This window comes from Microcebus murinus, chromosome 26 (genome assembly GCF_040939455.1).
Source record: "Microcebus murinus isolate Inina chromosome 26, M.murinus_Inina_mat1.0, whole genome shotgun sequence".
In the NCBI taxonomy this organism is placed as follows: domain Eukaryota; kingdom Metazoa; phylum Chordata; class Mammalia; order Primates; family Cheirogaleidae; genus Microcebus; species Microcebus murinus.
In genome coordinates, this window is record NC_134129.1 from 3650700 (window position 1) to 3667885 (window position 17186).

At 41.2% G+C, this 17186-nt stretch overlaps 1 protein-coding gene across 1 annotated transcript in view; it reads left to right on the top strand.

Moving 5' to 3' along the window:
* ADAMTS3 (ADAM metallopeptidase with thrombospondin type 1 motif 3) overlaps positions 1-14488 on the top strand; it is a 211352-nt gene extending 196864 nt beyond the window's left edge. The window contains exons 20-22 of the mRNA XM_012745054.3: positions 2853-3060; positions 4690-4807; positions 10042-14488. Coding sequence (XP_012600508.3) covers positions 2853-3060; positions 4690-4807; positions 10042-10610 — 895 coding nt within the window. The 3' untranslated portion in view covers positions 10611-14488. The remainder of the gene's footprint in view (positions 1-2852; positions 3061-4689; positions 4808-10041) is intronic.
* Positions 14489-17186: the final 2698 nt, after the last annotated feature.

Below are 17186 nucleotides of genomic sequence, written 5' to 3' on the forward strand. Positions count from 1 at the left end.
TGCCGTAGGGCTCCTCTTTTCTCATCCATTCTGCTGTGTACTTGTAGACTTTAAAATCAAAAAATAATCACTGTATGCATTTAGTACAATGTGATGTTTTGATATTAATGCATATATACACTATGGAATGATTAAATCAAGCCAATTAACCTATCCATCACATCACATGTTTATAGTTTTTATTGTGGTACAAACACTTAAAATCTTTTCTCTGAGCAATTTTGAAACATATATTACATTATCATCAACTATAATCACCAGGCTGTGCAATAGATCTCAAAAATGTGTTCCTTCTTTGTGCTTTGACCAACATCTCCCCATTCCCCCTTACACCTTCAAATCTATGTCCGTGAGTTCCACTTTTTTAGATTCCACGTGTAAGTGAGATCATGTGGTATTAAATATTTAAATTAAATATCTTTAAACATTTACTTAAATATTTCAAATATTTAAATATTTTAATTAAATATCTTTCTGTGTCTGGCTCATTTCACTTAGCATAATGTCCTCCAGGTTCATCTATGTTGTCACAAATGACGCTTGTAGACTTGTTAAAATATGAAACTGATATCCTTTTTCTCTGGGAGATCTTATTGTATTTTTTCTATGAAAAATTTCCTCTATTTTTCACCATTCTTTTTTTCTAGGACATTTGTAGTTCAACTTTTCTCTCCTGTTGTACATTGTTCCATTTGCTGAATCTTTCATTTTTACTATCATATCATTACTATTCAAGAGCTATGTTTTGTTCATCAAGTATTCCTTTCTCAAGACATTTGTTTCTTATTTCACAGATGCAATATATTTTTTATCTCTTTTAGGATATCAAAAATTATTTTCTTTTCCCACATTATTTCTTTCAAGTTCTTTTCTTCTGTTTCTCCCTCCTCTCCCCACACTTCCCCCCTTCCTCACTTGTTTTAGAGGATTTCTGTGTCTGGTGATTTGCGGCTCTTCATTCATATATAAGAATGCCATGTTTAAAAGGCTGATTGACAGTTTGCTTTATAGTTGAGACTTGTTAGTTGGCGAGCTTAACTATAGGGTGATGGGCTTATCCATTCCATCGAAAGACCTTCAATTAATTATATATGTAGGGCATTTCTTATGAAATGATCAGATTCCACAGAGCTGAGTCAACCTCTTGCCTAGGGAGTATATAGGCCTCTTAAATAGCTGTTGTATAAATTTTATGCTTATAAGTGTCTAGAATTTTATGTGTACAGAGTCTGGTGTCTAGAGTATTTTGTGTGTATAGGTTACCATTTCACATATGGATTTTTACATAACCCTTTGTTTTTACTATGGTTTCCTTCTTTCTTGATTATGTCTATTGTACCCAGTTAAAAGTATGGTCTTCTTCTAAGGTGGGATGGGGTAATTACCCTCTGGGGTTAAAAATCAGGATGTCTAACTGCTTCCAAACAGACTTTTCATAAGTTCTCCTGCTTTCAGCCCTGACGTCACCTGCTGTCACAGCCCACACTCTACCCAAGGCCACTAACCCCTTTACACTTCTAAAGTTCTGCAGTGCAAGTCAGTTTGTTTCTGAGCTTATACTGGGGACTTAGACTTCATCCTTCTTAGACTGGCTGAGTTGGTTGCCACATGTCCATCTAGGTCCCAAAATCATGTCACTGTGGCTTCCTCTCAATTTCCTTTGCCTTTGTGGGTTTAAACATTTTTGTCATTTATTATCATTCTGGGGATTTCAGGAAGGAATAAAGGTAATCAGAAGTGTCTATATCTATGAAGTGTACTTTTTACATAAACTTTGTCTTCAAATGAGAGTCACTACTGAGATCTTCAAAATTGAGCAAAATTCCTCTATTCAGTTGCCACCATACATTTTATGACCGGTTTAACAGGCTAACACAGTCTTAAACTGTGAATACTAAAGGATGCCAGTGTTTTATCGGGGTTATAATTAGGTGCCTCAGATGTATGGAAAGAAAAAAAAAATTGCAGAGGAAAAGGAACTTTAGAAAAAATAAATAGCGTGCCTCAACTACATTCTGACAGATTAACAAACCAGATGGAGTCAGTGGTGACAGCCCCTTGGGACGTGGTGACCACATGTAATTGAGAAGTGTCTGTAATGTTGTATGCACAGCTGATTTGGACAGTTCTTGGGGCACTGACATTGCCACTAGACTTTGGGAATGTCCCCACAGGAAACATTTTTGAAAATGTCTCCTTGGAAATATTTATATCAGGTGATTCATGGGAGTAGTTTTTCCCCAGCGCCGATGCACAATACCTTTACTTTGTCAGGCCCAATAATTAGGGCCAAGAAGAACTGAGACATCTAAACATTATAGAAATGTCTGGTAGCCTTCACAGCAACAGCTGTAGAAATAAAATGGTCATCTTGGTTGGCATATTAAGACGTGAGTAGATTCTACAGATTTCATGCAAAGGCAGCAGCAGCCAGATCAGTTAGTCTTACTGAGCAGCATGGGCGTTCTTTTCTTACTTTACTTTCAGGTCTTTAACACCACCAGGCAATGTGGCTGAGAGTGAGTTGGTGCTATCCTTGAAAACTTCATGTCTGAACCTAACAGGGCAACCTTAAGATGAGATTTGAGCCCTCTGTAGATCATCCTGTCGGGAAAGAGAAGGTCTCAGAGTCACTGAGAGTGAAAACAATAGTAGGTCGTTAAAAATAGAAGTGTCAGGCCTATTTGAAAGTTGTCTAATGCGCATCGACCTTTCTGGAACTATTTCCTGAACTGCAGTGTGCCCCGATAGGTTGCAAGTCACTCAGAGAGCAGAAAAGTCCAGGCTTTGCAGTGCAGAAGTCTGACTGCACTACAGTGCCAGTGTTCACTTTCAACCCCTTGCGCCCGCAGCTGGGTGGCAGAAGAGTGGGAACACTGCACCAAAACCTGCGGCACTTCCGGCTACCAGCTTCGCACCGTGCGCTGCCTGCAGCCCCTGCACAACGGCACGGCCCGCTCCGTGCACAGCAAGCACTGCGCGGGGGACCGCCCCGAGAGCCGCCGGCCCTGCAGCAGAGTGCCCTGCCCAGCACAGTGGAAGACGGGGCCCTGGAACGAGGTGCGTGTGTGGGCTCTGTACGCGTATACATAAGGTGTGCGTGTAAGCATGCGTAGCTTATTTTCATTTTACTTAAACATTAATAGGCTTTGTGTGGATTGAGAATTATTGCATGCTTTGTAGTAACCTGAAGGTGTTAGGAAAACTGTTCGGCATGTTCGGCCTCCTGTCTTTCAGCTCCTCTCCTCTCCTCCTAGCGAATAATCTCCCCCACATCCACCCCAGTGCATCTCCACAGTCCACATGCCCAACTTCAGCTTGTGCCTTTCCTGGACTTCCCTCCTCTGCATCTGCAAGGCAGTGCAGCTTGCCCTCAGCATGACGTTGGCGGAAGCGTATTATAACTCCAGTCTTGGAGTGTAAGATTGCCACTAGTACATACATCTTTCAGAAATAGTGTGTCCTGCTTCCCTAGCACCCAGCTGGTTCCTGGCATGGGGCACCCACCCAGACGATGTTCCTGATGTGTGTGTTTGGTGACGGGCTGACTCATTACAACCTACCATTAGTATTTTTAAAGACTCAAACTAAGGAGTCATGTGGCCGTAGGAGAAGAGTTTATAGGAGGAAAAGGCATCAGAAAGCAGAGAGAGAATGAGTAAGTGGAGAATAGGCTCAGAAAGGAAGGAGCAGGCAGGTTGTCTTAGTCTGTTTCCTGCTAAATTAACAGAATACCACAGACTGGGTAATTTACAAAAATAGAAGTTTATCCAGCTCATGGTTCTGGAGGATGGGAAGTCCAAGAGCATGACACCAGTGTCTAACCAGGGTCATCCTATGGCAGGAGGCATCACATGGCAAAGACAGATAGAAAATTCTTTTCCCAGGAGCTAACTCCTGCAATCACTAAGCACTCAAGAGATAACAGCACTCGTCCATGCCATTAGTCACCTCTTAAACATCCACCTCTGAAAGGTCCCTCTCAACACTGTTACCATGGCAATTAAATTTCAACATGAGTTTTGGAGGGGACAGTCAAACCATAGCACAAGTAAAGGTCACCTACACAGGACCATAAAGATAACTCCTATCAAAGTCCCAGAAGAGAAGTTCTTCCCCCAGAGTGCCTACTTAGGACAATAGAATGGACATTTATGGGCTTGGTATTAGAACAGTAGGCCCCTTCAATAAATTATAGTAGTTTGGAGGTTAAATTAAATAAGTAGCATGGCAGTAAATTCTACCATCTGTAAGAGAGATGAAGTGGGGAGCTCAATACCATGATCGGCTCCCTGAAAACAGACATCGCCAGTCTTTCTAGGAACTGCAGCAGCTACTAACCTCATCACAATAATGGCTCCTCTCACCTGGAATGCTTACTGGAGCCACGCATTTTGCTACTGTTGTGCTTATGTTGTTTCTTTTACCTTCATTTAGTCTGCCAACAAGCATAGAAGGCAGGTGTTATTATTCCAGCTTCCTACCAGCTAGGGAAGCTGAGGTTCATAGAGAAAAAACTGTGTCCAGGCTGGTAAGTAATGGAACCAGGGTGTAAACTCAGGACCATCTGTGTGCAAAGCCGCTGTGGGACACCGTCAGTAGAGGAGGAACGCCAGAGTTCTGCGTGCGTGTGCGTGTGCGTGTCTGCGATCTTGGCGGACGCCCGTAACCAAGCCCTTGTCTCTGCAGTGCTCCGTCACCTGCGGGGAGGGCACGGAGGTGAGGCAGGTCCTGTGCAGGGCCGGGGACCACTGCGACGGAGAGAGGCCCGAGGCCGTCAGGGCCTGTCGGCTGCCTCCCTGCAACGGTACGTGTCACACTCACTGGCCTCCCGCCCTGACGCTGCTCGTAAACCTCAAAAAGCAGAATTTCCTTGTAGGGTCACCTGTGGCGTTCACATTCGCTTGTTGAGAAATCACCAAAGAAGGGCAGCCGGGCAGTCGCAGCCTCGTGTGGTTCTGTAGGATCAGGGTCTGATCAGCATCGACGTCCGCGCTTTGACCTCACAGCTCTGTGGCCCTGCCTTCCCCCAGGGCAGCGGGCCGGGCCGTGCTGTGTCCGCAGCTCCCGAGCATCTGTGCTTCCAGCGGGGCTACTTCCTCTTTCCCTGTTACATTCCTTAACTGTGACTTGACATCACTATTGAAAGGCATAAACTTGCAGAAGGTTTTGCAACATTTTTCTGAAGTTATTCACTTTAGACACGTGATGGTAAACGTCACCCGGCCCGAAAGCCATGTCCAGTGTCTGTCTGTCCACACACCGGGTGGTTTCAAAGTAGCCACCTTACGCAGATGCCCACATGCATCATCTGCCTGGCCACCGCCTTGCTGTGTCGCAGAAACAGAATGTAGTCTTTGTTTTAAAATATAAAGCCAGTTGCTCTTTTAAAAGAAGCAAATTAATACTGAATGGTTTCAGTCCTCCCACTTTGTCTCCTTCCTCCCTTCCTGCTGCTCCGTGTTCACGTCGTCTCTGTCCTTCTCTGCCTCAGCCTCCGTCTCTCTCTCATTTCAGTGTCTGACTCGCCCCTGGCTTGATGCACTGTCACTCGCCCGTATGTCGCTCCCTTTCCCGCGTCTGTCCCACGTGCTTCCTGGGCCTGTCTCCTCCTTGCCCCGCCCCTCCGCCCCTCCCAGCTCCCCGGCTCTCCTCCCTCCTCCTTTTCTCTCCCTCCTCTTCATCCTTCTCTACCCTGTGGGTCTGTCTGTCTCCCTTTCTCTCCCACTTTTCTGTTGCTCCAGGCCTCCCCACCCTCGCCCTCCCTCTTTCTCTTTCTGTCCCTCCACCCTCCTCCTCCCTCTCCATATCTCTCCCCTTCTGTTTGTGTCTCTGTCTCTCCATCTCTCCTACCTCCATCTCTCCCTGTCTCTCACCCTCCCCACTGTTGTGGTTCATTCCAGCTGCTATAACAAAAACTCTTAGCCTGAGTAACTTACTAAAAAAAACCACACACACAGAGAAATGTATTGCTCACGGTTCTGAAGGCTGGAAAATGCAAGGTCAAGGTGGCAGCAGACTTGTTGTCCGGTGCAGGCTTCCCAGACGGCTCCCTGTGGCTTTGTCCTTACAGGTGGAAAGGGCTGGAGGGTCCCTCAGGCCCCTTTGATAAGGTGCTGACCCATCCACAAGGCCCCACCCTCACGATCTAGTCACCTCCCAAAGCCTCGCCCCTTCATACCGTCACCTAGCGGGTTAAGTTTCAGCGTATGAGTTTGAGGGGACACAAATATCCAGACCACAGCACCCCCTTCCTTCCATCCCAGCCCCCTGGTTTCTACCCCTCCGCCTCTGTTTTATTCCCTGGGAGTCTGACTCTTTCTCCCCCATCTCTGTCTTTCTTCCTGTCCTCTCCGCTGCCCTGCCTTTTCCTATCCCTGTCTTACTCTCTCCCCCCAAGTCATTCTGTCTGTCTGTCTGTCTCCCTGCCCCCCATCTGTCTGTCTCAGTCTCTCTTCCCTGTCTCACACTCTCTCTGCCTTCCCTCTTTTCCTGGCCCACCCATCCCCCCACCGCAACCTCCTCCTAAAATGCGGCTCCCCCAAATCCATGCCATGACCACTGTGGACATTGATTTGACACACTAGCGAGACTCAAGATCAGAGAAGTCGCTTTTTCCTTGGCCTCCAACACCATAAATTAGCCCTTGATTAAATATTGATATCTGCCAAATGGTACTTTTGTTGTTGTTTTGGTCAAAATTGGTAAGGTGCTATCTTATCAAATACTTTATTTTTGGAAGAAATTTGGGATTTATGTCTTTTTAAGTCTTATAGAGTATTTCATTGTAAATTTTCATTTGAATTGTGCGGTGCGAGAAGTATGACCATGCGAGGGAGACATAGGACTTACATAGTTACTCATTTTACTTTGGAAAGTACATTTAAAAGCTCTAAACACAAGTCAAAGCCTAAAGGGAAAATAAACAAACAAACAAAAACTATACCCAGTTAGAAACTTTAAAGTTTACTATCACCATAATATTTTATTCTTATCTAGTCGCTAGTTTTAGGAATAAGTTTTATTGATCTTAAGAGCTGGGACAGCTAATTATTTCTGCAAATGTGCCATGGTCAACGAGAATTAACTTGATTCTCCTCTTTTACCTAGAAGAAAATGTTTTTATTGTAAAAACCAAGGAGCTAATAACACGGCATGACTACAGTAGGGATTCAGCATTCATTTTAGCTGCTGTATTGCTCTGAAATCTAGGCCCAAAGGCCAATTTTAAGAGTTCTGAAAGCTCACATATTTCTACCGTATTTCAATAAAATAAGAAGTACTTTCCATCAGTCTTAACTGCTATTAGAATCCAATGGCTTTTTCAGACCAGGTGTAAAACTCTTTTTTCTGAACTTCTTATAATGATTTGGGAGTGGAGCAAAAAGACTGAAGATTTTCATAATTTTAAATACTGATTTTGTCATGTGACTTCATCTCATTGACCCCATTTTTTTTTTTTTTTTGAGATGGGGTCTCACTATGTTGTCCTTGCTGGCCTTGAACTCCTGGGCTTAAGCAGTCTTCCTGTCCTAGCCTCTTGAGTAGCTCAGATTATAGGCGAGTGCGACCATGCCTGGCATTGGACCCATTTTTATGTACTATTTAATTTTTTGCCTTTATGCTCTTCCCATCTATCCCTAGGCAAATTACTATAAAGTTGATGTATTCCTCTTGTAATTTTTTTTTTCTCAGAATATCTCTTCCTTTTCCTCCTCCACACTGAAGTATATTCTGGCCCTAATGCGACCCAGGCTATGAACAGGACTCTGCAGTGCCTAAGTGTTCACACTTAGATACGGATGGGACAGTCTCATGTGGACTCCTCTAACTCAGAGTGAACAGGCCACTCTCTGAGAGGGGCCTCCGAACAGGAGTCAGAGGAAAAAGAGGCTACAGGGTCAAATAAGGTCCTCTCATTCTAGGGCTGAGAACCTTTAACATATAGGAAGAAGACATTTTTTTTCCTTCCTTCCTTCCTTCCTCCCTCCCTCCCTCCCTCCCTCCCTTCCTTCCTTCCTTCCTTCCTTCCTCCCTCCCTCCCTCCCTCCCTCCCTCCCTCCCTCCCTCCCTCTCCTCTTCTCTTTTTTCTCCCTTCCCTTCCCTTCCCTTCTCCTTTCCCTTTCCCTTTCCCTTTTTCCCTTTCCCTTTTCCTTTCTTTTTCCCTTTCCCTTTCCCTTTTTCCCTTTCCCTTTCCCTTCCCGTCCCTTCCTTTCCTTTTCCTTCCCAGTGGCGTGATCATAACTCACTACAGCCTCAAACTCCTGGGTTCAAGCAGGCCTCCCACTTCAGCCTCCCGAGTTGCCCGGACTACAGGAGTGAGGCATGAGCCATCATGCCTGACAAAATTTTTTTATTTTAACATATAGGCATAGAAAATGTAATTCACAAATGATGAGGAATTAAGATTTGAGGTAAATTCCATTAATGACATTCTCAGGTATTCACAATATAATTAGATGATGACCTTAGCTAATATGAAATATTTAGACACATCCTATTAATATGTCCGAGACCTGTCAATTTCAGGCAGGTACGAGACATAGCACAATTTCGGATGTGGACACAGTTTTTTTTTTTTTTTTGAGACAGAGTCTCGCTTTGTTGCTCAGGCTAGAGTGAGTGCCGTGGCATCAGCCTAGCTCACAGCAACCTCAAACTCCTGGGCTCAAGCAATCCTCCTGCCTCAGTCTCTCGAGTAGCTGGGGCTACAGGCATGCGCCACTGTGCCTGGCTAATTTTTTCTATATATATTGGTTGGCCAATTAATTTCTTTCTATTTATAGTAGAGACGGGGTCTCGCTCTTGCTCAGGCTGGTTTCGAACTCCTGACCTCTAGCAATCCGCCCGCCTCAGCCTCCCAGAGTGCTAGGATGACAGGCGTGAGCCACCGTGCCCGGCCAACACAGTGTTACCAACCACGGTGTTACCGACTCTAACAAGCTGGTAGTTTTAAAAAGCCTTCTTTTGGCTTTGCCAACTGATTCTCCTTTTCCCTTCTTTTTTCAATCTTTAGAAAAATAATTTTTCAACTTCTTTGGCAAGATATATAGTAGGTTTCTTACCTAGCAATATAGTATTATCCAATAATATATTGTAATTTTAAGTGATTCTATTACATAAATGCCACAATTTATGATTCTTTGCATTTATTAATTGGAGACGGGGTGTTTCTGTTTAGTACATCTCCAGGAATGCTATTATACGCACTGTCTCTGCTCAATTCCATACGATATGCCCCAGAATGACTGAAAATAAGTAAAAATTAACATTTTTATGAGCTCAATTTTTGGATTATTTGAAATCTAGTTCTTACACCCTGAAGTCAATAAAATTTTAAAATAATAAAAATAATATGTATACATACATGCATCAAGTGTTTTATGAGTGTTTAGTGCCCTTAAACTTGAAATGCTGTCAATTCAATGAAATTAAATTTAAGAACTATGAATTCTTAGAAATTGACACACTTCACACAAATCTGTACCTTCAAATAACAAATAACATGAGAATATTCAACGGTAAACATGAAGCTATTATAATATATTCAAGCTGGAGTTTATTCTTTTGATCAAAATGATATTCTCATTTTTCTTTGGATAATACATTTTTAAGGTTTATTTTATTCTAATAGGTCTTTGGTATTTATTTTGATTTCAAATTTAAATTTAATAAATGATTACTCTATGAGAAAGCCAGAAATATAATACAATAAAAGAACAAAACAGATGAACCTTCATGTCCTAAAATTTAACCACAAGGTTAAATAAATCCTATTTTCCCATTCTAAAATCAGATATATGTTCCTACTTGGAAGAAAAATACCCTTGGAGATCTGGAGACTCTTGGTTGTAATAATAAAATGGAGGTCATCCCAAGGATGTGGTAGATAAAGAATTACTTATTTCAGTGAATTCATCCTAATGTTCATGTTTTTAATGCAAAGGCTCATCTGGACAACTCCCATCAATGTCAGATTTCACTTATTTCTTCCCACGTAATGTTTGTGCAGATTACTTTGTTTTCCTTTAATGTTCGCAGATGAACCATGTTTGGGAGACAAGTCCATATTCTGTCAGATGGAGGTGCTGGCCCGGTACTGCTCCATCCCGGGCTATAACAAGCTGTGCTGTGAGTCGTGCAGCAAGCGCAGTGGCACCCTGCCACCGCCGTACCTCCTAGAAGCTGCGGAAATGCACGACGATGTCATCTTCAACCCTAGTGACCTCCCTGGGTCTCTCGTGATGCCAACATCTTTGGTTCCTCCTCCTCCAGAGGGCCGTGCGGAGAGGAGATCTCTGAGTAGCGTCTCTTCCGTGGGAGGTCCAGACGCATTCGCCGCTCTCAGGCCAGACAGTAGACCCGACGGTGCTAGCTCACCCCAGAGGCGAGCCCAGCCAGCAGGAAGCAGGACTGGGGGGCTGGCCTGGGCGCCGTCCTCCCCACCCGCCCAGCGCGGCCACCGCGACCCAGCTCCCCAGACGGCTGCCGCCTCCTTCCTGGCAGTCAGGGATTCAATAGGTGCTTCTTCTCAGGCAAGAACCTCAAAGGGAGACGAACAGATTCTTGACAAGAGACATCCGATAAGATCATCTGCTTTGGAAAGATGAGAAAGTGAACCCAAAAAGCTGGAAATCAGGGGGGAACCTGCCAGCTCCCTCTCCCCGCGGTGCATGCGCTTGTTGCAAGTGGAAATCTGCGCAGTCATCGACTCGTTTCATCTGTCAGTGGAAGAACAAAAGTGCTGGTTCACTTTCTAGTTGCTTTCATCCTCCCACTGTTCTGCATTGACTCGTTTACCAGAATTCATCGGAAGAAAGCACCAAAGATTATCACCAGGAGAAAAATTACGTTACCAAGTGCGTCGGTCACTCTCTGAAGCAGAAAAGGGACTGGAACCAATTGTGCATATCAGCTGATTTTTTGTTTGTTTGTTTTTAAAAAGTTACAGTAAAAATAAAGAGATACCAATGGTTTACACTTTAACAAGAAATTTTGGAAATGGAGCAAAGAATTCTTAGACTTGTATTCCTATTTATCTATATTAGAAATATTGTATGAGCAAATTTGCAGCTGTCGTGTAAATACTGTATATTGCAGAAATCAGTATTATTTTAAGAGAGGTGTTCTCAAATGATTGTTTACTATATTACATTTCTGGATGTTCTAGGTGCCTGTCATTGAGTATTGCCTTATTTGACATGTCATAGTTGACTTTCAAAGCAGAATATTACAAACGAGAAGTTAGAATCACAGCTACTGACAATACAAAAGGTTTTTTTTTTATGTAGTTTTATTGAATCAACAATCTGATACCCAAATTATAGATAAAGAAAAAAAACAGAGAAGCTGCAGACATACAGATTTCAGCTTACCTATTGCCTTCTGGTCTTATAATTAAAAAGAAGAGGATTAATATCTTAGTATACTTGTGGTCATGGGGAACAAAGAACAGTTAATGAACCCATGCAAGATTAAACTGAAACCCTTTTGCCAGAACCTCAATAGGTGCCAGTGAGGTGCTCTATGTTCTTGTGTTGTAATTTTTTTTTATTTTATCATTGTTGATATATACAAACAGTTATGCCGAATGTACTGTAATAATCACAAAGAAAAATGTTTGGGGATGACTTGTTTGTATGTTGGTAGCTGAGAAAAATATCAATCTAGAATTGAAATTCGAGTATAATAGGGCTTTGGGGCTTTGGAGGCAGGATCAAGAAAGCATTTGTCAATGGTTGAGATATTTATTTTCTACATGGTTCATATTCAAATGTTCACAACCACAATGCATCTGACTGCAATAACGTGCTAGTAATTTATATCAGTGATCACCTTGCTCACAGCAAAGCCAGAAATGCTGTCTCCAGGGAGTAGTGTAAAGTACTTGTATATAGAATTCAGAACCGAAGATATTTATTAAAAGTTGATTTTTTTTCCTTGATAGTATTTTTATGTCCTAAATATTTACACTAATATCAATGACATATTTTGGTAAACTAGAGAGACTTAATTATAGATGCATGCTTTGTTCTGTGCATAGAGGAGAAATTTAAACAAACTATACCGTACCCGACTCAAAGAGCTAAAATTGAACAAATTTGATGTTATTAAAACATTTTGCATTTTTAAAGTAGTTGAAATTAGGTTGATAGTTTGTTCCCCTTCAAGGAAATATAAAATTGTATGGACTCAGCTAGCTATTTAATGAAGTAGTGAATTAGAAACATTTTTAAAAGTTTGTGAAAGAGATAAATCTTTCGTGAATTATACGTAAAAGGGAAAAGAAAGATAAATGCTATCAGCATAATGTTTTTGAGGTCAGTACCTGAGCTGTCTAAAGATATACTATGCAAACTAAAATGTAGATATGTTAACCTCTCAAAGCACAGAATATACAAGAACGTTTGCATTTTAACCATCAGAAACTTACAGCTTTTAATCTATTGACTCTATACCTCTAAGAATTGCTGCTACTTTGTGCAAGAATTATGAAGGTCAAATGAAATGAATTAGATTAATTCCAGATAGTAAAACAATCCCTGAGCCTTAAGTTAGAAGTCTTTTTTTTTTTTTCCTAAAAATTGCCCTAGAATAAAATTCTCTCTAGTTTACTCACGTGTGCATACGTCTGGTCCACAGGGAAATATAGAGAAAGATGGTCACACACATACACCTCCCATAAAGATGTACATGTTTGTTATACTTGTCACCTTTGAGCTTTCTTTTCTACTAAGCTAAAAATTTCCTTTTATCAAAGTGTACACTACTGATGCTGTTTGTTGTATTGGGAGCGCGTAGCAATAAAAATGTTAACGGAATATAGATCCGGCTCTATCTAGATTTTATCATCAGCGTCATCACAGAGTAATGGCAACAGTCCTTTCCTCCTGCAGAATGAAATGGCATCAAATCCATTTGCTCCTTGTACTTTCTCGAAAGACTTAAATAAAGAGACAGTGTCGTCTGTTTTCACACAAGGGTGCACTGTAGTAATTTTTAGAAAACAAAGACAAAATAAGAGGTCATGGGAGGTGGCTTTCTGCTTAAATCTGTCCTGACTTGAAGTATGAAGAGGATGAGAGAAGATGGTGATAAAGCCAGTATTTCTGAGAAGGACAAGGGGGACTTTTATTTTTAAAATGTGCAGTCTCTGAATGATTTTAAATAAAAGCTGCCCACCAGTTTTGGACCTTGATTACCTGAGGATTGGTGGAAGCTCATCACTGAAGACTCAGAGCATGGGGAGGAAGGGAACATCACAGTGGAAGGTCGTTTTTATGTCCCAGGGACATGCTATAGCGCAGTGGCTTCCGGCTGGAACTGCAGGGGCGGACATCGCAGGTTTGCACTCCGCCTACCACTTCACACCCAGGTGGCCTTGGGTCACCTTGCTCATGTGATACCTAAATTATAGAAGAAGAAGAACACAGAGACCCTGCAGATATACAGATCTCAGCTTACTGATTGCCTTCTAGTCTCAGAATTAATGAAACCTCAAATTTCAGTTTCCTCATCTGCAAATGGGAGTCAAAACTGTCTCATGTTATTATGTGATTGCTACCAAAAATGAGATGATTAAGTCAAGCTGTGAGCACAGGGCCCGACGCGCAATAGCTCACGGTAAATGTTAACTATTAATATTAAGTCATTGTCCTTGTGCTCATCATCGTCATCTTCATTACGTAACTGAACCATAGCTTTCCTCTAGGGTCCACAAGCTAGTTTGATTCATGGTCACTGTGTCTCACGGAGGGTGGTCAACAACATGATTTCAAGAATTTGAAGACAAACAATTTAGCTTTAAAAATGTGTGGGATAAACTCATTAAAAATGATCTCCAGTCATTGATGTTGAAGAATTTTAGCTCATTAATGCTCACTCTCCCTTTGCAAGCAATAATAGTCAAACTAAGGGACTGGGTATTAATTATGTATTTCTGCAAAGGTGGTCCATGGTACAGTAATGCCCCAATTAACAAATGTGTTGCTCATATAGTTACATTTATACACTTTGCAGAAATATCAACAACAAAACCATTCCCCCATACATACCTTACCTTTCTTCATGAAGAAGCTACATAAATATATGATGTAAAAGAAAAAAACAATTGAAAAGTGATGAAAACATGACTAAGCCAAAGAAGTATTAAACAAAGAAGACTGTTAAAACTATTTAAAATGCAGTAAAATATAAAAACTGCCCTAGCGGGCACAGGCAATATATCAACATATCAATATCAATACATCAACCCATATTAGAAACATTCACTTTGGGCCCAGATACTTTTGGACAATTCACTTAGAGCCAGAGACAAAATTTAAAAGTTCATTAAAATACTGCCTACCCAGCACAGAAAGCATAATGTACTAAAATGGATTTGACATCAGAAACACAAATTATGAAAGAAAACAAGGAACTATGAATTCTGAAAAATCATCACAGAGTTTACCTAAGAATTAGAATTACTACTTAAACTCTCACCCCATCGTGCTAAATGGCAGGTGTGTAAAAAGTTGCTCAGCAAACTTCCTACATTAGAACTATTGCTTAGAAAGGCTTATTTTTCAGCTAATTCATAGTTTCAACTAAATTGATGACAAAAGTAGCTTTCGCCCATTGGATTGTTAACAATTTACCTGGGACTGAGTAGTGTTGGCTTTTGTTGATTTTTTTTTAATCTGCCAAAACCCCAAAGTTTTCTGATGTCAGGGAGAGAATGATTATTCACAGCCAAGTATTACTCTTACATATATTGTCAATCTTACTATCCTCCCACGTAGGATCTCTCTAGAAGTTGAAACCAAAATAATGAAGCTTTTCTACAATCTGCTATTCAATAAATAAATGGTGCTAAAATTACAAATACATCCACACAAAGAACAACTAATTTCGGATGAGTTATTTGGAGACTTTACAAGGAGAAACTCCCACTAGTAGTTCAAGGGTGAAGGCAAATTTCTCCATGGTGGAAGATCTGAGGACAGTAGGTCTGCTTTCTATTCCTGCGACAAAGTGGTAAGAGTCTTAAACGTCACAAGAGGTCATGGTGCCCTCATTACTCTCAAGCCACATGGCTGGTTTACATCTGGTTCTAAAGTCAACTAATCATGACTTGGAGGAGTTACTTAATGTACCTAAGCCTCACTTCTTTTATCTAAGTACTCTGTTCTGTGTTCCTCGCTAGACTCATCATCAAGAAATACCAACCATACTTTCCCACTATCATCCTTTTCTTTGTCTCTTACTCTCCATACTCAATCAGACCCCTTGTTCTGCTAATTTCGCTTCTAAAATCTCTCCTGCATCTGTGCCCTCCTTTTTGTCCTCGTGTCTCTGTCCAGCAGGCTCCAACCATAACTGTCACAATTGCCTCCCTCTCTGTGGGATCTCATCCTTCTCCCACTTTCTACTCACCCTGCCATCAGTATTCTGTTGTGTGTATCACCGCCCTGTCGAAGCCATGCCATGCCAAATCAGAGTACATCCATGCTCTTTCCTCTTTCATGTCTTGGGGTCCTTATTGATTTTTTTTTTATGCTTCTAACTCACAAAATCCCATCTCAGCCCTTTCTATTTTTCCATTCATGTTGTTAACCATAGATGTTGAAGCCCCCATAAAATGAGCTCCTTTCTCCCCCTGTCTACTATCTTGTGGATTTGATTTTAGAGAAGTAAAGGACCATTTCTCAACCGTTGTATACCAGAGTCTTGCACCCCTAGTAGATGTTTTTTGGATAAGTGAGCAAATACCTGCCTAACCATTCCTCACAATAGGCGCGATTTCCTTTCATCTCGTTTTTACTTCTCCTTGCAGTTCTTCCCTCAATGGATATACTTGATCAGGGATTACTAGTTTGTTAATTCCGGTGAAGATTATTATTTCCAACGCGTAAGTTAAAATAGTCAAGAAACTTTGGTGGCCCTATTAAATGTAAATTTACAACCCTTAATTTGATCATGCTATTAGCCTTTTTAAACCACTAGAAAAAAAAAAAAAAATATATATATATATATAACTGCTAAATTCATTTAGATGAGGCTAGAGTCAGGGTGGTTGGAATAAAAACAATTTAGAGTTTAAATTATAGCCTGGAAGAGATTTCTAAATGCAGTGAGAAAGTGTGGTGATCTTGCCTAGTCTCATGTCTTTAAATACCATCTATTGGCTAGAAACTCCCGAATTTATTTCTCTAGTCCATATGGTCTCCCGAACTCCAGATTCAATTTATAACTACTTGACATTTCCACTTGGATGACTAGTAGAAATTTATAAACTAACAAGTCCAAAATTGAACTCCTGTTTTCCCATCTTACTGGCCCCCAACCTGTTTCATCTAGAATTTTCATTCCTTCCAGTGTCTCAGGACCAAGCCATAGGGTTTCCCATGAATCCTTATATTAGTTTTATGTTGCTGCCATAACAAACTACCACAAACTTAGTGGCTTAAACAATACAAATATTATCTTGCAGTTTGGCAGGGCTGACGCAGGTCCCCATGGGCCGATTACCGAGGTGTGGGCAGGGCTGTGTTCTCGTCTGGAAGCTGGAGTGGAGAATCCCTTCCCTTGCCTCTTCCAGGTTCTGGCAGCTGCCCACAGTCCTCCGCCCGTGGCCCCTTCTTCCTTCTTCAAAGCCAGCAGCGGTAGGTCAGAACTTTTCCTATGTCATCTCTCTTCTGTCGTCTCGTCCTTGTCTCACCAAAATGGGAAAAGTTTCTCCACTCTTAAGAACTCATGTGATTAGGTTGTACCGTCCAGGATGATCCAGTAGCAACTTTAAATCCATTTACAACTTTAATTCTCTTTTGTTATATTCTAGTTATTTTAAAGCATACTCTAAGTTATTATTGAGAGTTTAACATTAAAGGAATAGACTAACAGATAAAGGGTTTAAGTTCCGCACAGTAAAATGGTGAATGTTCTTAATAAAAGTCATATTATGATTTAAATTATCTATCTTTTCAATTTAAAGAAGGGAGAAGCAGTTATATTATAAAAGAATTTCAATAAAAATGATTTTTAAATGAATGATAAGTTTATTGGTAATGGGGTAAATTCATCCAACTGCAAAATTCATGTTGCTGCCCAATAATATTAGATAGGTGTGTACAGAGTATATGTCTAGGTCAAGATTTATTCTGATACCTGATCTTATGACATTTGTTAGGTATTAGATGGTGTTG